A 22,795-nucleotide genomic window follows, 5' to 3' on the forward strand; every position below is an offset into this window, starting at 1 on the left:
CTATTCAAATAGGGAGGGGGCCTGAACTTTTCAAATATTGTTTGATCAGTGATGAACAAAATATTTTAAAATGTTAAATGAATGTCAAAATGAGCAACTAGTAGAGTTATATTTTTTTGTCAAGCCCTGAATCACATAACGTCCTAAAATAATCAAATAAACATTAATATAATTGACAAAATGCACAACAAAACACATGACAAAATAAATGACATCATATGCGAAAAATTCACAAGAAAATACACAACTCGAATTATACAACAAAAAAAAATGGCAACATAGACGAAAAAGTGCATAAATATATGAATATATTTTGTTTATCTCATATATTTACATAATTCATTGATGTATTCACACGGCATCATGAAGATGCTGATATGCTATTGGCTAAACTCTTTTCCCAAAATGCACCATTTCTCTCCCATATATCAATTCAGAATCTTGTGTAACAAACTTTAATTTTTCTTTACATGAGTCCCAGGACATGCGGTGATGCTAAAGAGAGAAGGAAAAAGATGATAACCATAGAAACTAAGCTTGAGATTTGAAAAATATAAAGAATGCGGTAACCAATCGACGATCGTGGATGTGATTAAAGCAACAATAACTTTTAAGGAGCGACCTTCTTAATTTGAAGGTTTGAAATCATTTTTTTATTTTAAATTCCTGTCTCTACTTTTTGCATCTACCCACTCTAACAGTTGTTCACATAACAGCAAAGGAATTAAAATCTTAATTTTCCTTTACATATTTATTTATTAATTTAAAATTATATATACACATTGTTTTATAATATCCTATTTTGTTACCAATGTTCATATACATATACATATACATATATTACATACATATATATGGGTATAAATGTAATCCTTTTACATACGGTACCCCGGGAATTGGAGAGCATCAGCTAATTAGCCGGTTTCTATTCCCTGCAATACGGCTTGCGGGAATTTTTGTTATATGTTATTTTTATCAATCAGAAACATGTGTAGTCCTCAATTTTCCATTTTTAAGCTAGACATGTAACTCCGATTTTGATCTAACAACCTTGAAATATCTATTTTTTTTATTCGTAACAGCTATGGGCGAAGAATCTCCTTGTGGCCGAAGCTGAAGACAACAAAAACAATGGTGCGAAAGCCAAAATTGTGGGTGTGTCCAAACACCTTATAAAGCAGGCCGGATTTGGTAAGCTTAAAATGTGTGTGGACCAACTATTCAGCCTGGTATTCTTTGAACAGTCTTTTAAAAACCCTCGTCAAAGGTTTGCAGTGCTTGGCAATCAGCCTTGCGACATCATTGCTCGCCTTTGTAGCATTTTCATTAGACTCGCATAGTCTTGTGAAAAAGTGCTGCTGTATCGTTAAAACAGCTTCAAGTTGCTTCACGTTTTCACAGAGTTCGTTTCCAGTGAGCTTTTTGTAGTCAGCATGTTTCGTCTGGCATTGCCTTTTGATATAATATTATTTAAATACAACAACAGTCTCTTTGTAAATTAGGCAAATGCAAGTGTTTCAGATATCTGTGAAAAAATAATCAGATTTTTGACTTTCCTTTTATTCATTAACAGTCGCCATGTCGTAAATGGGGTAGGCAACAGAAATCCAAGGGCAAGGTGGCCAAAGGACTATTGCCATCATCTGGTAAAAAGGGGCATTTCTGTTTTTTGTACACATTTATTTTATACTGCAGTTATCATTACTGGCAGCCAAATACTATTAATTTTATGACATAGGCCGCAGGCCAGTGAAAATTTGATCTCGGGCCGTAACTGCCCCCCGGGCCGGACCTTGCATATGGCTGTCTTAAACTATTCTTGTTTTCATCAGAGTTTGGGGGGAGGGGATCCACTCATAACACAATTGAACTTGCATTTGATTGTCATTGGAGTGTAGAGTATATTTATTTATAATAGATTTATCATTAGTTCATGGTTGAGACAGTAATGGCGGTGTTATAGAAGTCTTGCTTTTCATTCCCAAAAAAAAAAAAAAAAACACTTTACAAAAATTCAGATTAGTTACCCAGCGTTGCGTACACTTGGTTAATTAAAATAAAGTCATAGGGATTGTCTCCTATTTTGATAAACACAAAGCGGATCTTTATTAATAATTGGAAAGGAGCGGCGCAAACTGCGTGGGCGGCCACTTTAAGACCTTACTAACGGGATGACTGATTGTGTCCTTTGTCGGGCTTGTACTCCAATTAGCTGCGTGAATAATTGTTGTTTTGACACTCTGACGTTGCTTCATAGGACTATTATTTCCCAGCAACACGCTTGGTGGCAGCCCCTGTTTTGAACTTAAAAATCAGCTTTTGGTTCGGGTAATTACGATTGTACATCTGCTGGAAAAAGGGAAAAGAGTGGACAATGTATACAAATACCCAAGCACCCATTCGATGGTATCAATTTCATTTCATAACCACCTAACAGCAGTAACAAAAACACAACTCATTCAGTAATTTGCTCCAATTTGAGGGGCCATTATAGATATAAGAAAATGGTGAGCTAATAAAATAAAATGAAGCCCTCTCACAAACGACAGCTGATGAATAGCATTATTTTGTATGACTTTATTATTTATTTTAGAAAGTTTTGTGACCCGAGTGGTGGACTATCTAAGGGGGGTGCAGGAGCATGGTACCCCAAAAGAGCATTTTGTACATTTTAAAACGCACCGATCCATTGGATTTTATAGCAAAATTAAGAAGCTATATCTAAAAGTATGTCTTTGTAAACTATTAGATTATTAATAAACTAGTTATGAAAGGCAAAGACACACCCTTAAAGCATGGTAAATGAGACAATAGTTTAATCCAAAAAAGAAAATCCGCTCGTGTTCTAATAGGACTAAACATGACAGGGGTTTTTTGATGGCGATGCTTTACTATTTTAAGTAATCATATAAGTGAGCAAACAGACAAAATCACTACTATGAGTTTAAAATTAATAAAATGTAATACATACATTGGTGATTTGGTGAATTACAGTATTAAATATCAGTAACGCTACTTTTGTGATTGCTGCTATGAGAGGATGCCTTTTCTTCTTCAAGGGTTGACAGGAGGTTAATATAATGCGGACCCTATGAGCTATAGTTAAGGTGGGTGTCCACCAAATCATTTTCTTATTGCTTGCAATGGCAGTACGACGAGGTGCTGGGCAGAACACCTGGCATTAAACTTTTCTTTTTTTTGGTAATCGAGAGTTGAAAAACCTGTCAATGTCACATTTTAATGATCCGTCTAATCACAGTACCGGCGGGGCATTTCAACCACCGGGTGAGAGTGCACCATTTTGGCACAGGGGAAGAGGCTGACTGACCGAAATTCCTTCTGACTGACAGATATGTAGCACAAATATACACCGTAGCGATGATTTATATGAAAAATCTAAAAGGTTTACTAACTAGATTTGCATTTATATATATATATATATATATATATATATATATATATATATATATATTTAAAATTATTAATAATACAGGTTTATGAACCTCTTTCAGAATCAATTAAACTTTGGCGGCCCGCCAGAATCAGCTTGTGTATGGGAAACACAGCAATGGTAGCACAAGAAAATGGATCTAAACCGTTTACCTCGTTGTTACCAAGCTGAAACCAGGGCTGCTTTCCATAAGTGAAGATCTCCCACAAAATGACACCGAAGCTCCAGACGTCACTCTCGGTGGAGAACTTCCTGTACATGATGCTCTCAGGAGGCATCCAACGGATGGGTAGCATGGTGTGTCCTCCGACCTGATTAGAGAAGAGAAGGAGATTAGAGGATGCGCACCAATAAGCGACACACAAAGAGACACATGAGCGCACCCTCGGGAGAATATTCAGTCATCAAGGTAACTCCCGTGCGTCGGGGGATTAAATGTCCTCGAGTCTAAGTGATACCGTAGGCTTAACGCCTCATGAATGCCTTCTGCCATCGCCGCTAGATGGCAAAAAATCATCCGCCACCCGTTTCCCTACACTACGGTGGAATCCTTTAAGTAGCGTACTAAACAAAACCTTCGTATGAGGAGGTAAAAACCTTTAGTAAGCGATTCAAAGAATTCTAAGCAATACGGAGATAGTACCTGCTGTAAAACCACTACTTGTTTTCATGCAAATGTTTAAATCCAATCTATATAGGCGAAGCATGTATTTATATACGGTTGAAGCCATAGCTAGTGCTCATAGAATCTCTACAAATGCCTTTAAAGATGGCCCAATATGAAATGAAGTCACGTTAAATCCATCCCGATGGGTATTAATCGAGGAAGCAATCATCCATCTATTCATTTCTCTATGGTTATATTATTCTATGAGTCAATTCATCCTTACACTCATGCTGGTGTCCCTTTGTGTTTGTTGACTCGCCATTCCCAGTTCCTTTAACTGCCTGGGTTCTCAGGCCACCACTGTGCATTTCTCACTACTTCTAATAGTTCCTAGGGTGAGTTTGACACCTGTCCATTTCTTGTGTTCACAGGTCTTTTTCTGTATTCCTCTCCTTCTGCCCCTTTTGACTCTGCCTTGGAGAAGGATCTTGGCCATTCCTGATTTAATCACGGGACCATACCAAAGAAGTTTTAATTTGTGCTAAATTGTGTCAAATGTACCATCTGATAGTGTAGCGCACTGTTTCATTTGTCACATGGGCTTTGTAGCTGATCCTTAGATGTTTCCTGTAGAGTCACTTCTCCATGACCTGGATTTTGCTTTCCAGCTTTTCTTTACAAGCATAGAGCGAGATGGAAGTTTCTAGTGCAGTTCGTTGGCTAGTATGTCCATTCAATTCACCCCACCCCCAAGTTGATCCAATCATCTAATTTCAGTATAGTCATTAGCTAGACCATATGTTAGTTCCCCCTCTTATTTCTCCATACCTTAAACAATCTATGACTTCATCTTTTACATCCATCTGTTTAACCATCCATGAATCTGCCCTGCCATCCATCAACACACCTGTTCATCCAATAAGCCTGTCAATCCCCTTTATGCATCTGTCAAAATGTCTGACCATCAACCTTTCCCTTGCTCATACATCCATCAATTCCTTCATTCATCATCCTGTCCACCGAATCCAGTAGATCCATCTCTTCAACTGTCCATGCATCCACCTTTGTGTACATGAATTTATCCTTCCATAGATCTGCCTGACGACAATCTGGCACAGATCCATCTGTTTGTTCTTCTGCCCTTTTCTTCATGAATCTCTCGAGCCATCGACGTTTGGAAAGAGTCCAACCGTCCATTCACACCTGTACATTTTTCCATCGACATTTATTTGTCAATCTGTCTGATCGTCCGCCTGCGCATCCTTCTATTGATTCAAGGATCTTATCATTGCAAGTATCCGTACTAAACCTCCTCAAACCTTTTTTGTAGCATGAATACAGCTTTAAATTGGGTTTAAATCTCCAAAGGCTCAGTATGAACACATCAACCTGTGCAGTGGTACAAAACGAAGCTAAAAGCAAGAGGCAGAAAAAGGATGTGCACACTGTGATCTCTTTAATGGCTTCAAAGGCAGCCGAACATGAAATGAAGTCCCCGCCGCTGTAAATCCTCCAAGGCTGGATATTAATCGATCAAACAATCATCCATTCATCATCTCGTCCCTCAGCCTCTATTTGGAGGCACGGGTTTTAAAAATCTATTTCCTCTCTTCCTTGTGCCCGCGTGGGGCTTCTTTAATCACAGCGGCGATGAGCTGGACAAGACGGATGTGGCAAAGAGCGGCGTAGTAAAGCGCGTTTCAGCTCGACATGCTAAGACAATATTAATCACGGAGATTTCGGAGATAAAGGCGGGATCTTTACCAGGGGGGGTCAAATTACACTATTGACAGATCATATAAATAACATACGGCCATGGCGTCAAGCCTACCAGTGGGGAAATATTCATCCTTGCTGTTAGTACTGTACGCGCTGATTTAGGGCAGTACTTTGGTTCTACCCTTAAGAGAATTGTATGAGAGTACAAAAGGTTCGGATCAATAGAGGTCCTGACTTCAGTATTTTGTTGCGTCTGCCGCCTTGCTCACTTTGCAATCCGAGCTGGCACAATTTACGAGAAATGACCGTAACCCCCTCGCAAAGTTATTTGACTGTACTGCAAAGTGTTTTGAAATGATAGCCCTGAAGTATGCAGGGAAAGTTGGGGTAGTCAATCTGTTGCTGTTTGTGAAATGATGCGAAACACAATGCTAAGCACATCAGATCTATTAGCTATAGAGTGCACACATTTTAAACGGCAAAAGACAGTAGTTTCCATGCCAAGCTCAAGCAGAAAATTACAATCTCCGAACAAACTGTCCTCATTAAGGAACCTTAATCTTAACTAAACTAACTCTCAATGTACTAACTCTTATTCCTAACTCCTCTCACCATAAATGATCCCAACCTTGAATCTGAGCCCTACTCAATGCCATCAGATAGATACAGTATTCCCTCGGTTTTCACGGTAAATCCGTTAAATCATTCAGGATATTTTAATGCCGCAAAGGACTGTTGATGTGTACATAGATGAATTATACACGCAGGCAACGGGTTTTTTGCAAAAAAAACCCCACTCATGATTAGTGGTTAATTTCTCCAGATAATTTCCGACTAATTTTCCGCTACACAGAGAAATGCCATTATAGCAATATCTATCCATTAATAATGTGAATCTTTTCTTTTGACATGCCACATACAAACCTTGTAAACAGATGAGATGCAGCAATGGAACCCAGTTTTGGAGCGAAAATCTCAGTACATCATTTAAAGAGTGAAATTAATAAAATCATCCTTTAATGAATGTCAAAATTAAGTGTGGAAACAGCATCTACTTGCTTAATGACGTCACTTTTGATCATCCATCTTATCAGATTGCTCGCAAACGGCATGCGCATGGGGTTAATAGTTGTTTTCCTAGACAGTTATCCGAGTGGTTTGAATGGACGACGAACCGAGGACGCAAAAGAGGAATTTTAAAATGACGAGGGGACATTATTTCTTACAAATAACCCGGACCGAATACTAAATTTAGTACACAACCTTGCAACCATAATCAATCAATTGACCTACATATTGACCTTTATTTCAGTTAGTAATCTCTATCAAATCAGGCCAGTGTTTACCATCACCCCAGCCACTCCTGCATGCACTTTCATCCAACTGTCCATTTAACATCTGCTCGTTTGCAACATGAATTCATGTTATCTATAAATCGGTTTCATTCATCCTTCTGTCCAGATGACCACCCGTGCCACTGTCTATTCATCCTTGTATTGATCTATGCATCCATCCAGCCATAATTTGCCACATGGAGCCATCTGTCCATCCACCCATACATGCACCAACCCGTCTGCTGATGCATTAGTTGTTATTTATCTATTTCCTCCCTGTGTCCCACAATTTTTTAAACGCTCTGACTTCCGTGCTGATATTGATATTTATACCTTGCATCAATCTGCCTGGTCATACGACATACATACAACATATCTCACATTAAGGGCCGTTTCTACAGTTCTTCTGTGCTTGCATTCATTCAGCAACATGGAGTTCACTCATTCATTATTCTGAGCCATTCATCTAGTTTTTGGTCCACCGATTCAAATCATTCCATTAATCCACCTTCTGTCAATCATATGTTTATCCAAATACCTTTTGGTTTATTTGTTTATCCATTTGTACAGCCACCTATCCCTCCACCCAAGCAATGACCTGTCCAACACATCATTCCTTTCATCTGTATGTATCGCATTCCCAATATGTTGGATTCATTATTTCATCCGCTAATTTCACTGTTTAAAATCGTATTTTGCATTTCAAAGACATGCAAACAAAAACAACTCTATCGCATTTGCAGAGTGACATTTTTTGAACAAAGCAATTACTGGGAAACGTTGTCATCTTTACTAATTGCCTTCTTTGCTTTTGAAAGGCAAACACGTTCTCCCAGTGTCAGCACGACATGGCGTCAAGATTGCCGCGCTGCTCATAGGAGAAGCGGCAGATTTGACATGAAGCCAACCAGGCAGCTCCTTCCCCGACCATTTATGCGCAACGTCCTCCAGCCCCAGCACTTCTTCAACTTTAACTTGCTGACTTGACGTCTCTCATTTGCCTTTTCGCCCTTCAGGCGCGACTTTGAAGCAGCTGTGTGTCAATCGGTGCACATCTGGAGAAGGCAATTCTGGGAAGGGAAAACTAAGTAATTCAACCGTTCATATGTATAGTTTCGATGGATTGCGATCAGACGGAACCACTCCGCTTAAGCCCTGTTCACGTTTTACATAAACGGATATCGACACACCTTGCCTGGAGGCCCGCCTTTAGAAAAGATTTCAGATACGCATGAATGGTGACCATGAGTCAAGGGAGCAGTACATTGAATTTCGGACTTTTGTGGGTTTTCAGCAAAACAAATGAAGTGCATGATTTTCCAATTCTCTCCTTGCCCCAGTGAAGTCTAAACACATTTGGTAGTCCTGTCTGCAAGATCAAATAGCTGATAGTTTTTAAATTTGGAAACGTATCACGCATTTATCTGCGGGTCCAGCCAGGGATTTACTGAGCTTTATTTCCCAGCGCCAATTTTCTTGACAGTAACACATTCAGACACATTTCCACCTGAGCGTCACCACTCTACTAACTCTGTCTGCCACTAATCCTGGCAAGGGTTAAGTGTCGAATTTAGCTGCAGCCCGGTGAAGAAAATATTTTTTCATTTGCCTTTTTTTTTCACCAATTCAGCAGTCACACTGCAATGTGCCCAGAGGCGGTCTTAAGTATGAGCTGCGTCTCAAAGTCTGTGGGGTTATGGGGACATGCATTTACTCTAACAACGACCAGCTTACAACCGAGATAACTCCCAAACTAAAAATGATGTTCTGCCACTGCCAAGCCAGAAAAAACTGTGAATTTGGAAGTAATTCAAAAGTAATTAGGCTGACGTCTGCCACACTTTGATTAGCCACATCTTGTTTAATAATGCAAGTTATCAGTCCCAGGGGAGGCTTAACGGAAGGAAATATTTTTCCCGGCCGGAGTTGCAATTTACCTAGCAAATGAATATTTTTTGATGAAAAATTGCAAAACTTTAAAAGAAGTTACTCACGTTTTGCGTTTATATAGCAAAGGCATATACTTGTGATGTGGCAATGTTATTAAGTGTATTAGCCAAAGTGTACGCATCTTGTTTTTTAGAGCTCCTAAGCTCTTACTTGTATTGTTAAACCAAGAAAACAGGGCACTCAAAAGAGATCTTGTTCATCCGGACGCCTCAAAAAGTCTTATACTCTCCTCGATCTTTGTTCGAGTCTTATTAGATAATAATTTCATGCACAAGTTCTTTGTTTACTGACTGCTTTCAAAAATCATTTGGAGCCTTTTCGGTTGATGTGGATCTCAACTTCAGTCATGTCATTCTTTTCGGTTAGAAAAATAATTTCAAATTCGTGTTAGATTTAGAAAAAGGGCATTTGTGTCCATGGCGTCCTTTAACCTCCTTGATCAAAGTTTAAGACCTGTTGAATAATATTTCAATGCACAAGATATTTGTCTCCAAACCTGTTTAAAGAAACATTTGGAGGCTCTCAGTCCTGGGATTTCATAAAATGGTCGTTAGTGAAATTTCAGTCATGAGATTTTGAAATTATTTTTGTTTGAAAAAATTATTTCAAGTTTCTGTTTGATCCAACTAAAGGGCATTTGTAATTTGTTCACTTGGTTCTGATTATACCACAATTTACAAAATGAGAGGTTATTCTTGATCTATGGACCAACCATTTTTGAGGAATCTCTTGTGTTGTCAAAGATTTCAATTCTGTTTTTAAAATCTCACTTAAATTTGGATTTCAACTCAGATTAAAAAGGTGACACAAGCTCTAGAACTTCCACATGCCCATGAAAAGCAAGCAAATTATTATAGTACATGTAAAGGCATTGGATCCTGCTTAATCAAACAGATTTAACCTTAAAATACTGCTTTAAAGTACACCTTTTTAATGGCCAAATTCGAGGACTTTAAGGAGTTTTAAAGACAATTTTGCAATTTCTCTAGCAAAATTAAAAGTACTCCAGTGTGAATCATGCAGATAGCAGATCCAAAATATATCTGCAATTTACAAATACAATTTTTGATTGTGTGTGTGCATTTAAGTCAGCTTAATTTATTCCATATACCGTTGGCGTCATTTTTAACCAGTTGTTGTCATGAAGCGGAGTGGGGAACAGGAAATAAGAACTCATTTGCGTAAACTTACTGACACAATTTTTTGGGGAAGGATAAGGAGGGTGCGCACACTCGATCCGAGGATCGATGGTCTCGGAGTGGATTAGAAATCCAAACAAAAAAAATTGTCCAAAAACTAATGGACCAGACCAAAAACAATGCAGGGTCAAACGCAGGCAAAATTACAAACTAGACACTTCTCAGAATAAAACAGAACTTGCAGGAATCTCACCGAAGTCTCACCAAAGTTTAACAGGTATAACAAGGTTTAACAGACGATGTGGCAAAGCACATTTCAAAAGAGCGCGTTTAAGTACCCACAGAAGTAATCAGTTAATGAGAGTCAGCCGGTGTCAATGGGCGGGGCCAGCTGGGCGCCATGGCAACCGTGCAAGATATGACAGTCGTGTTGTAAAACATGGCAACAAGTTCAAAGATTTCCAAGCGCTTCTCCCAAAATTCAAGCATTTTTTATTCCTTGAAAACGTAACATCAAAATTCAAGTATGTTCAAGGATTACAAGCACCCATACAAAAGTAGATTTTTTAAAAAAATGTGCCTACGGGATGTGCTGTACATGCAAAGTACTGATCCCACACTGTTGCGATAACGGTACTACGCAGCACTTTTGATACTTCCACCGCCCACGAGTATGCAGGCAGCCGAGCCAATACTCGCTTTATCTGCACTCAGCAGCCTCGCGGTCCAAGAAGTCTAATGGACATCGGAGTGTCGAAAAGCCAACTGCCTAAGCTGGGGGAGTAGATATAGCAGCTCGGGGAAAACAGGCGGACGGTACACGTTTAGATGGTTATCGGGAGGGCCCCTTCAACACGTCACAGGCCTTCTCTGGCTCCCAGCAGGGGTCCGTCGGGCGCCCATCGACAAGCCTCGACCGGTGCCGGTAATCTATCCTCCCGCTGCGCTCGCTCCGCTGTTAATCCAATCACTCCCTTGCCACGGTAGGACAGGCAGAGCACTAATCCGGTTTACATAGGCCACAAATAAAGAATTCCGCGCTCCCCGCATGCATAGCCTTGCCGGCTACCCGGCGTGACGTTGACGGTGAATAACGAGAAAAATAACGGCAATTACTTTTTTTTTACTACGCCTCTTTGACTCTCAAGGTGACAATGTGCCATCAGGCAGGGCTTTGGTTTTTTTGTCATGGCTGAGCCATTATCGTAAGTCAGACAGAGTATGTGGAAACCAGTTTTGGAGGTAGCAGAGTGCAGTTCTTAAGTTACATTACAGTAATTTCTTGCTGTATCACAGATTATTTATTTTTCACTGTTTCGATATTTGTGGATTTTTATTATGCTTTCTATGGCCAGAAATGTGTACTTCTCCACATACTGAAGGAAGGAAAAAGCATTTTAACACCACATTGTTGTTTACCCAATAATATCAACATAATGGCGACAAAATATAATGTGAATTAAGGTTGATAATGTTCAAATACTCAGAAATTATCTTCATTATATTATATTACATATAATTAATATTCTGAATATAACATTATTAATCAGATATTTCCCAAATAATTCCCCCCCCCCAAAAAAACGTGTATATTATTCCTGTATTTTGAAGTTTACATGTCATTGCAATGAAAGGTCAACATTTTTAATTCATATTTTGTTGTCACACCGGGATTCCAGTTGAGTGACTTCAAAGGTGCCTAGTATAAAGGGGTTTAACGTTTAAATGAGTGAATGGTGAAATGAATAAATGCTATTTTAATTTGGTAGAATAATGGATTTAAAAAAAAAAAATTAATTCATTTTGCGCACAATATTAAACTATTATTGGTAACATACTGATCAAAAGGACCCCCCAAATCTTGTGTTTTTCTTATTTTTGTCCCTTCTTTTCATTTTGTATTCCCTTTTCGTTTTTCTTGTTTTGTTTCTTTACCTGAGCTTTTTACTTTGTTTCTCTGTTTTTTTGTTATTTGTACTTCGAATTTCTTTTTTTTCTTGCTTTTTTTCCCCTTTTTCTTAGCATTATACTTATTTTTCTGTTTGTTTTTATTCCTTTCTCTCACTTTTCCTTTTTATTTTATTGTTTCTTCTTTTGTTTCGTTTTTGATTAGTGTAATTATTTGTATTTATTTCCCCCCATTAAGCTATTATGTGCACAGTGTTATATAATAATTGGTAATATACATATTAAACTGACAAAAATAATCCGAGCAGTTCGGTAGCCAAAAGAGCTCAGTCAAAATGAGCCGGCTCTCTAAAAAGAGCCAGAATTCCCATTACTAAACAGAGGGAGCATGCATTTTCATTACAGGCGGTGCACACACATGCACGCGTAAACACACACAAACCCAGCCAAGTGCACCCCCCACACGCAGGGTTAATGTTTCCCTACTGGGAGGGGCTGCTCGCTCCGTGGGGACTGAGCTGACAGTGAGTTGTGAGTTGTGGGAGTCCACGGTAGTGTCTGCTAAAACGCACACTATTAGAGACCAATGTGGTGCAACCCAGGGTGAGGCAGCGCGTGTCCGTGGGTGGGCACTGACCATACATGCAACAAACACCCGATCGCCCTCTCTGCCCTGCTACTGCCCATTCCACGAAAAAAATAACTGTATAATTCACTTTTTTGTACCAAGATGAGATTTTTGCCTGAATCGAGTTGCCATAGAAGCTGCTTTATCTGCACAAGTTCCCAAATTGGTCAACAAAACATATATTTAATACAACCAATCAAAGGTGCAATACAATAGCAATATTATTTTCAACATTTGAATTTGATGGAATAGAAGTTACTGGTTAAAAAGTTTATGAAGTATAATACTACTTTTTATTCGTAATGTGATTTATATGCCACGTTTTTGTCTTCCAATAACCTCCACATGATAGCAACAAAATATCATTTGGAATAAAGTTGATCGTGTCCTGAATCAAAGCAGGAGTAGTGCAATATAGCAGCAAGATTATTTTGCCATTATAATTTTAAGTACATAGGTTGCTTGCAAAATAAACGCTTATAAAGTACATTACTTTTATTTCCTAAACAAATACTTGAGCCTGTAAATAAGGTTTGTTATTTGGTTACAATGTATAGTAGAGAACGCTCTTCTGCGGTATTGTGAGCCCGGTAATGTACTCCAGATTGGGCAGAGAGTATAGGATGATTTTCCACACTGTGTTGGTGACTCGAGTTCTTAAGGGCAGAAATCCTCTACTATTAGAATTTAGAAATGTGTGGATCAACGTATATAACTTCAAATAATTACCGTATTTTCCGCACTATAAGGCGCACCGGGTTATAGGGCGCACCCCGAAAAAATAGTTTTTGGTCCTATTTTTGACATACATTATTTATAAGGCGCTACAATGGGAACGTGGACAAAACAGTCAAATAGTTCAGTCCAACTTATTACCCCCTTAACATTCCCAAAGCTTGCAAAGCTTGTCGAGAACACGTGCGGATGCGGTGTCCGTACGATGTCACTCAAATGCATCGTTCCATCATTCGGACGGTTAAAGTCTTGGGATTCAAGAAATGCCAACCATTCCTTAGTTTCTATTTTCTTTTTCGCTCGCAACTTTACTGAGCATATGACAATAAACACTTGGAATTGAGTTTAATTTAAAAACAGACACTCCATTCCATCCATTATCTGCACCGCTTATCACAGAAACATCGAGTTCAGTCTGAAACAAGATACAGGGACAATATAAAACCCGGAGTAGCTCACCGAAGTCGTTCTGTTCATAATAATGTGCAGCCGATGTCCTCTTATATCCGTGAGGGTAGTAAATCCAGGAGAATATAATATTTACAAATACAGAATAGAAAAAAATGCTTTCTCTATGCCGTCAGCCACGTGCTATACACATTCATCTTTTTCGGCCAATTGCAGGCTTTGTTTTGCCGTTCAAGCCAATGCCAGCCTGTAAATGATAAAAAGGATCCGCCCCTTGACCTCCGAATAACTTTAGCCAATAGTGATCGATTCAACTGATGATTGACACATCTTTTTCGGCCAATTGCAGGCTTTGTTTTGCCGTTTAAGCCAATGCCAGCCTGTAAATGATAAAAAGGATCCGCCTCTTGAGCTCCGAATAACTTTAGCCAATAGTGATCGATTCAAATGATGATTGACACATTGGTTAGCCAATGAAACGCCGGTAAATAAATCCCAGCATACACCGCGGACTACTTGGCATTCGGGGGAAAATCTAGTCGGCGGCTGCAAGTTAGTTGGAAAACTTTGCGATTTAATATTGATCCATAAATAAGGCGCACTGTATTATAAGGCGCATGGTCAGCTTTTGAAAAAAATAAAGGCTTTTAGGTGCGCCTTATAGTGCGGAAAATACGGTACTTGCATTTGCTTGTTTTTGTGCATCATACAAAAGCAAAATAAGTTTCTATCAATGCCAAAGATGGATATCCACAAGGTGGATTAATTTGTGTATTTTTGGATTAACAAATTGGCGCAAGACATAGACTGTATTTAACCTTGACAAATGTTAATCCCGTACGAAAGAGTTATTGAAGTACCGAAGACGGATTCTTTCAACTTACTTTTAGACAATATTTCTTGTCTGGTCATGGGGGCTTGCAGAGAATAATTACAGTAGCTATGAAACTGCGCTTTTGTGTCTGTTTCAAGGACTACCGTGTTCGTGGTTGTTGCCTAGATGGGTTGCCTCTACCTGCTCGGCTTTGAAGACAAACGGTCCCTAGGTTTTACCTCCTTTCAAGTATCAAACAGACCCCTCTTGCTCTGCATTATTTATTGAGCAGCAGTAGCTTTGTGATAATGAGTGTGCAGGTTATATTTATTACCGCTGCACTGCACGAAAGAAAACACTTTTTTCCCTTCATCTGCATTCCGTCTCCTTACACACAATTGTCTTATTTTACACACTATCTTTGTAGGATTTATTTGTTTTTACCTTGTTGGAGGTAATGTAAATTCTGTAACGTCCACACTTTATTCATTCCTTTTTAATAGTAAGACAAATTCCCTGCTTTTTCCAGAGTTTTTCTCAACACACATTCTAAGATCACATAAGGTCAGGCTTAAGCTGACGCCTCTCACAGGTGATGGAAGGATATTTGTAATATGCAGTTTGGCGTGTAATTGAAATGTAAGCAATTGTGATTTTACAGGGAGGCATCCAAATCACAATGTATGACTAGTAGTTATGTGAATCAAAATGGGGAAAAAATTCACCCATACTACTTAATGACTTGTCTAAATCAATAACTACCATAACAAAAACTGTATATTCTCATATTACACTCAAGAGGTTTCTAGTGCATTTTTCTTTTGGCTACTAAACTAAAATACTAGATGGAATCTTAATTGTATTGGAATATTTTGGTATAATATTCTATTGTACCACTTATTTTATGTTTACAGTATTTTCGTTTCAAGACCTTTATGCTCAATTGAGATTTATATATTTAGAACTGTCAGAAAAAATTTAATATTATGTGTACCGGTAATCTCTTTTCTGAAATGCAATGTAAAAAAACTGGTATGTCACGCCATCTGGATTTATTACAAATCGACTTTTCAGTTTAAAATAGCTGATTACGAATTACAGCCTACAAGTATCCTTTTTATTATATTCACATATTTTTGAGATGGGATATAATTATCCCTCTTTCATTGCATTGCTTATGTTACAAAAATAACCTGTGAGAGGTGTAATCCATGAAGTAGAAACCTTATTCTTGTTACTTTTTCGTAAAATAAAATACTATAATATACACTGAAACAAAACAAAACACACTTTTACAAACTCAACCCCTGTTTAACAAATACAATTCCTATATAAACGTCTTTATCACAAATAACTACTGCACCATCAAATAATAATGAGCGGGGGGACGTTAGCCAATCAAAATCCAGAACACAGTGCCATTGGACAAACCTAGTGAGGGATTACTGTATATGAGTTTCATCTTAATCAGCAATATTAAGACATGAATACTTGCAATATTTCAGTTCATTTGTGATTAATCCACGACATGTCTGTTCTTTAACTCGCATTACAAAAAATATAGAACTTCATCACAATATTCTAAATGTATAGACAGTTCCGTATTTAGTATTTTAGGCCAGAGAGACCGATTTATTAGATGTATACGTTCTCGATAAGACAGAATACTTGTAAAAAGAGTATAAGAGTAGTACTAGATAGAGATATGTAACGACTTGTAATTCATCTGAGGAGTGTTATGGTATATCTTGTTTTTTTTCTACTGGCCCAAACGTAATTGTCTTCTATTGCTTATGAATGACCTATATTTCATGTTGACAATAATTGTGTAATATTTGTTATTGCAATATCCGTAGCAGCCTGGTCATCCTGGAAGGGGGGTACCTCATGTCCGGTCCCTTCTCAAGGTTTCCTTATTTTCCTCACATTGAGGTTTTTGAGTTTTACCTTGCCCTCATATAGGTTTTAGATCGGGGGGTGTTGTGTAATAATAGTCTGTAGTTTTCAATAATCTGTGGTCTGTGCAGCCCTTTGAGACATGCTTTTTTAAGAAAACAGCTCCCTCGTTTGGGGATGCTTTGTTACGGTTTCTTTGTGCTCACACAAGGCTGAAAGCACAGCGTGTTACGATTACATAATCGCACTACGTGTCATCAGATGCATCAATAGGATTTTGATTAATCGTACAGCCCTAGTACTCATATTTTATTCCTCAACCAACTTTACGAAATATGTTGCTGCTCATGATATCACACTTTTTGTTCTGATGCACTTATTATTGAGGCCATCCATCCATCCATTATCTGCACCGCTTATCCTCAGTAGGGTCGCAGGGGTGCTGGAGCCCATCCCAGCCTTCTTTGGGCAGTGGGCAGCCTGAACTTGTCACCAGCCAGTCACAGGGCTCACAGGGACAAACAACTCACTTTCTCGTTCACACCTAGGGACAATTTGGACCGGCCATTTAACCTGACTTGCATGTTTTTGGAATGTGGGAGGAAACTGGAGTGCCCGAAGGAAACCCCTGCAACCACAGGGAGAACATGCAAACTCCACAGGGGGAGTCTGCGCTAGCTGGAATTGAACGCTTAACCTCTGCACACTGTGGGGCTGCGCACCAACCACCTGCCGCCGTGATGCCTACTTCGGCCATTGTCAATAAAGACAGTTTCATTCTATTACAACATATGCCTCTTCCTATGTGTGCATGGCCGTCTGAGATGTGTTACATTGTACTTCGGCATTTAAATAAGCAAATACTTCCAAACTAAAAGAGGTCTAAAAAAATGAATGATAAGTCAATGGTAGAGTCTGCCCTTGTGTCCCAAAAGGAAAAGCTCCATTGAAGACGAATGGATACACATTAATGTTGGTTTGTTCCTTCTTCTTTTTCGACATCACCAGATTATATTTTGCTTTGGAAAGAAAATTAAATGAAGGTACTTGGGTTGCCAGCAATCCTATGGGGGGAATTAATAGGTTGTGTTTATCCTCCCATGGGGAAGGCACAATGAAAGGCTTCAGTCTTTTTTTCTGATAAGCACTCCTGTGTGTCATTGCTTGTGATCTCAATCTAACAAGAAGTCTGAAGTAATTTATTGCTACTTGCGACTTTTATTTTCTGGGCTATTAGTCAGACCAGGGAAAAAAAATGAGTAGAAGAGGTCGAAAAACAAACTACGAAAGTCGCAATGTAGTATAAGTCGAACATGGAGTACTGTGACTTTAATAATGCCTTGGCTCGAGCTTCACCGCAACACCCCGGCCAGTCTTTCAGCCAACACTGACAAATATGCTATTTATCTTTTCCCCAATAAATAAAAAAGTGATCTTGAGGCATAGGTTGCATAATATTTGCAAATAATGTTTACATTCACAATTTTTGACAATTATAGCGCACTGGTTTCCATTATTTTAACCAATGTGCACTGTTTACATCATTCACAATATTTGCCAAGCATGTTGCTGTTCTTTGATTCTCAACTCCTCAAGGACTGATCTGCTCTTTGTAACCAAGGAGATTTAATAAAAAAGGCCTATGAGAGGACCTTTAGAACAGGTTGGAATTTTCTTGAGGATTTTTGTACAGTACTCTTCTGTTTTCCTTGCAAGCTCAAAAGTCATTGATTATCTTCTCTCCTTATGTTGAGTGTTTACTACATTATAAACATATTGGTTGTCTATTGTGCCATCTTGTGGTTGTCATTGACATTTGAAAAGAAGGCCTTAAACTACCCCGAAATGTACCAAAACAGCAATCGAAGTAGAAAAGAAACTACACTTATATGGTTTCAGAGTTGTCTCAACAGCAATAAACCTATGAAAAAAGTGTAATTTATGGACCAAAGATGTGGGACTTTTGTTAAGCAAGCAGTTGTGGAAATACACAATTGTGTACATGCATTTGACATACCAACATTACCAATATACCAACACGGCTTTATCTACAACATGGATATCAAAATGGTCCCTCAACACAATGGTTAAATATTTATAAACACGCACATCACATTATCAATTTCAAGCTAATCCTGGCTGGTGTTAGTTGTGCTAATGTTAGTTATCAAGCTGAGAGGACAAAGTTGTAAATGTAAAGCAGCATTTGTTTTCACCTTCCATTGTCCATATCGTGTTAAAAGTTATATTGATCGTTTTATCTAACGACAACAGAATCCATTCCTGCTTTTTGTTGGCCACCTTCATGCAACATTCATTTAAACGAATGTCCTCATTCAACATACATGACAGAGTCTTTCTCGTGCTACCGATTGCAGTGGGCGCGTACGTGCGTGGAATCAGCAAATGACTCAATAAATTATTCAAGCGGCTCAAAAATTTCCTCAATAAATTCCCCTCTGAGTGAAAGAAACAGAGAGGAAAAAGAAAAAAAAGAAGGTAGCCGTGAGGGCAAATACAGAGCTTGCTTTCTAGTATTGTACACACGTTTTTTTATGATTTGTGTTGCGTTCAGGACGTCCCATGTGATAATTTATTAGCCGGGTTAACTATTGTTGACAGCAACACTGACTATGTTTACAAGCAGGCAATGTTTCGAGCAAATTATTGGACCAGACTGTATGCTTCTCATTCCAAAAGTGAGCTCCTTTGTTTTTGGAAGATGTGCTCAAAACGTGGCTTGCCAAAAAAGAGAGTTACACTATATATGGATGGATACAAGTACACATGCACATTTTCTAAGTAAAGCAGTGTTTGTGTGTCATTTGACTCTGTACTACAAATCTGAGTGCTTTACGGCAGACAAATATCACAAATGATGGAAACAAGCAATTGCATTACTTAAATGCAAAGTGCACAAGTAATCAAAAAATTAAAAAATTACCTGACCTTTTCAATGGGATTACTGACAGTCGTACTAAGACCTAAATCCCCACAAAAATACCAAAACTGCTCTCCAGACAAAAGCTATTTCTTCAGCGCATTTTATTTCACTTTTGTGACGTAAGACTATTTAATAAAATTGATAAAATAATAACAATGCCTGAGCCTGTGTCCCAAATCAACAAACCTACTATTTTGAACCCTCCCCCAAAGTTATTTAAGATCACTCATTTTGACTTTTTCTTTTCAAAAATAATGTTTTTAAAACAAGGAGTTCTTTTGTAAAAATGTCACAAAAAAACTGTAAATAAAAAGTTCAAGGATGCATTTCCATTCAGAGCAGTTGGGGCATGTGAGAGAGAGGGGACATCATACGTGTGCATATATCCGGCGACTCCTATCACTCACCCTATCAAATCGATCTGTGTGCTTGCCTGGTGTTTTTGAGTGTTTACCATGTGTTTTGGTTTTTTTTTTATCATAAAGTGTCTCAACACTAAACATTATTTAATTCAATTTACAGGATTCCTTAGCGATGTACAGTACAGCCAAAATTGAGTCTGTTGGTGTGACACCCTGTCTGTTAACTGTAGTTGAGACTGTGGCATTTATATATTGAACCAAACAGTTTGATTTATCAGCATTACTTTAACTATGAGTGCACACAACTCGACTTGAAGCCTTAGGTTTCTGAGCCCTGCCTTAATTGGATTATTGTGCACATTTACGTGGTTGTACATAATCGGTATACTGGAAATAGTCAGTTTATAATCGGAATATTGCCTGCATTTAATGTACCAACTTAAATTCCACCCAATAGATGAGGCATTGGCCATAGCTACCAATGTTTGTTTCATTAATTGCAGTAGCCATGTAGCTCTGCCGTATTGGGCTCTCAGTATGGTAATCTTGTTATCACCAGTCTTAAAGTTTAGAGGTTTTGTTTGTTTGAAGTGGCTTAGTGTTACTTGTTGCGTCTCATTTTAAAGTCATTTATGGATGATCTGTCACGTTTTTCAATGCGTTACAACACATTAATCGTGCTTTGTAATGCTTCAACATTGACCAAACCACAGGGGGAAAATACTAAGCCCTTCTGTTATTAGAAATGAATTAAACTAGGTCAAATCCGTAATAAAGCCCCTCCTAGGTCGTCGTAATGAGCACAAACAAGCCCGAGAGGCTACTAGAAGCATGCTAACCGTGTTGGACGACATGCTTGGAATTGCAATGACACTAAATTCTTGCGGAAGGCACGTCCCTGCGGAACGAGGGGAGGGGGAGACTGGATGCGGAAATATTTGCTCGGTCGACATTGAAGATGCCAAACAGACACCTTGGTTACCAGGCTACGCTTTCATGCCGGGCATGTCGAAAGTGGTTCGTCTTAGTTGGGTATTCTGGACAATTCTCCGGTGTTGACACAAGGTTCGGTTTCTTTCTGGGGCGAAGAAGTGGGAGGAAGACAAACCTGATACTATTACAGTTTCTCCCTTGAGTGTTTGGTGCACAGAAGCACAGATTTAAGAGCGTTTTCTATCACAAACGTGTTGATTTTTTTCCATTTATCTGTTAGATGAAAACTAAAAAAGATGCAGGTAATAGGACATAAACAGTATGTCAGGAAATATAACCTCACTATTGACTAATTTGCACAGAACAGATACAGCAAATGCAGTATGTTAGGTTTCCTTGTACAACAACACAATTGTACTGAAGTGTGGGATCACAATTGTAACAATGTTAGGATTTACCTAAATTCTGGGTGAGTAGCCATATCCGGCTTTACTATTGCACCCGGTATTCCAAACTCTACCTGACCATGCCTCATAAAACCTCAATAAACCACATATGACCTTGAACTGTCCTTAACAATCTTGTAGACATTGCCGGAAACACGTGTATACTTTTATGTTGCTTTAATAACACACCTGATGATAGTTGGCAACTAAAAACATAAAATAAGACACGGTTTCAGTTAAGTAATACAGACAGGCGGGTTGCCTTACCCCAGGACGAACAAGGGCTGGGTGCAGGATTCTTCCCCCCTTTTCTTTCATCAGCGGTTATGACAATATATTGGCAATATTTCATGGAGTCAGAAGTGGGATCGAGTCACGTCACCGAGATTTCGGAGAACGAGAAGAATATGTTTGCTCCGGGCACAAACCGGATGTTATGACAAGTAAGTGCTGATGGCCTTAGGAAGCTAATAGGCTAACTAGCAGGTAGAAATTGTAGTGGCTTGCTGAAAATGTCCAAGTCAAGCTCCAAATGACTAATTGTGCCGCAAGGGATGTGGAGTGTCACAAATTACCACAAGAAGGGTTTCTATGAAGCCATCTTGGCCGTGCCTTAATATTGCACCTGAATCATTATCAAACATATGGCTAAGACAGTAAGCATAAATTTAAATATACTACCATAACATTTTTATCTTAGGTCGCACATGAATTTAAAACAACATGTTTTGCCATGTATTAAAACCCTACAGTCCAAAATACTGCAGAGGTACTTCAGTTTTTATGTTCCTCATGTAAACTCTGTATGTGACACGTTTGGTTAACATGCTGCCCATAAACTTAATGAGCCACGCCTTAAGAAAATACACTTCATTTGGGAAGGTGTGCATTTTTAGATTTCAGGTTCAAGTTCTACCCTGTTGCTTACTTTCTAGCCTTGGCAAACACGCTCTTCAAGTTCACCAGTTCCATCAAAATCCAAATGATTGAAATGGGCGAATCTGCCCAACTCACCCTGTAGTAGTCGCTGCTGTAGATATCCCTGGACATGCCGAAGTCACCGATCTTGACTAGGAGACCGTTTCCCACCAGGCAGTTGCGGGTGGCCAAATCCCGGTGGACAAAGTGCTGCGAAGCCAGGTAGACCATGCCTGAGGCGATCTGGGAGGCGATGTGCAGCATCTGGGAGAGGCCCAGTTCGCCGTTGGACTGCAGTGGCTGGCCATCCACCAGTATCATGGCATCAGGACCGTGGGCTCTGGGTTTGGAGTAGCGTTACTTTTGTTAGGTTTGAGAACAAACAACTTACATTTTGGTCTTTTCTAAAAATTATTTGTTTATGCAAATTGATATGAAAAAACATAAAAAACAAGGTGAATGTTTCTTTTGATTCTTTATACAGGTTTTTTTTAGGCAGGGTTTTTTTTTAGCTTTCCATCATGTATGTTTGAGTTTAGGGAACATTGTAATGGTGGTCTGTGTAGCGCTGAGACTTTTTGTGATAAAGAGCTATACAAATAA

General features: G+C 38.9%; 1 protein-coding gene across 2 annotated transcripts in view; it reads right to left on the reverse strand.

Annotated features, from left to right (window-relative positions):
• ntrk3b (neurotrophic tyrosine kinase, receptor, type 3b) overlaps positions 1 to 22,795 on the reverse strand; it is a 355,088-nt gene that overhangs the window by 7,103 nt on the left and 325,190 nt on the right. For both annotated transcript variants that reach the window (XM_088333994.1, XM_088333995.1), the window contains 2 exons: positions 22,289 to 22,532; positions 3,604 to 3,762 (listed from right to left, as the gene is read on the reverse strand). In XM_088333994.1, coding sequence (XP_088190120.1) covers positions 3,604 to 3,762; positions 22,289 to 22,532 — 403 coding nt within the window. The remainder of the gene's footprint in view (positions 1 to 3,603; positions 3,763 to 22,288; positions 22,533 to 22,795) is intronic.

Source organism: Urocampus carinirostris, chromosome 4 (assembly GCF_059441175.1).
Source record: "Urocampus carinirostris isolate Australia breed hairy pipefish chromosome 4, RoL_Ucar_1.0, whole genome shotgun sequence".
In the NCBI taxonomy this organism is placed as follows: Eukaryota; Metazoa; Chordata; class Actinopteri; order Syngnathiformes; family Syngnathidae; genus Urocampus; species Urocampus carinirostris.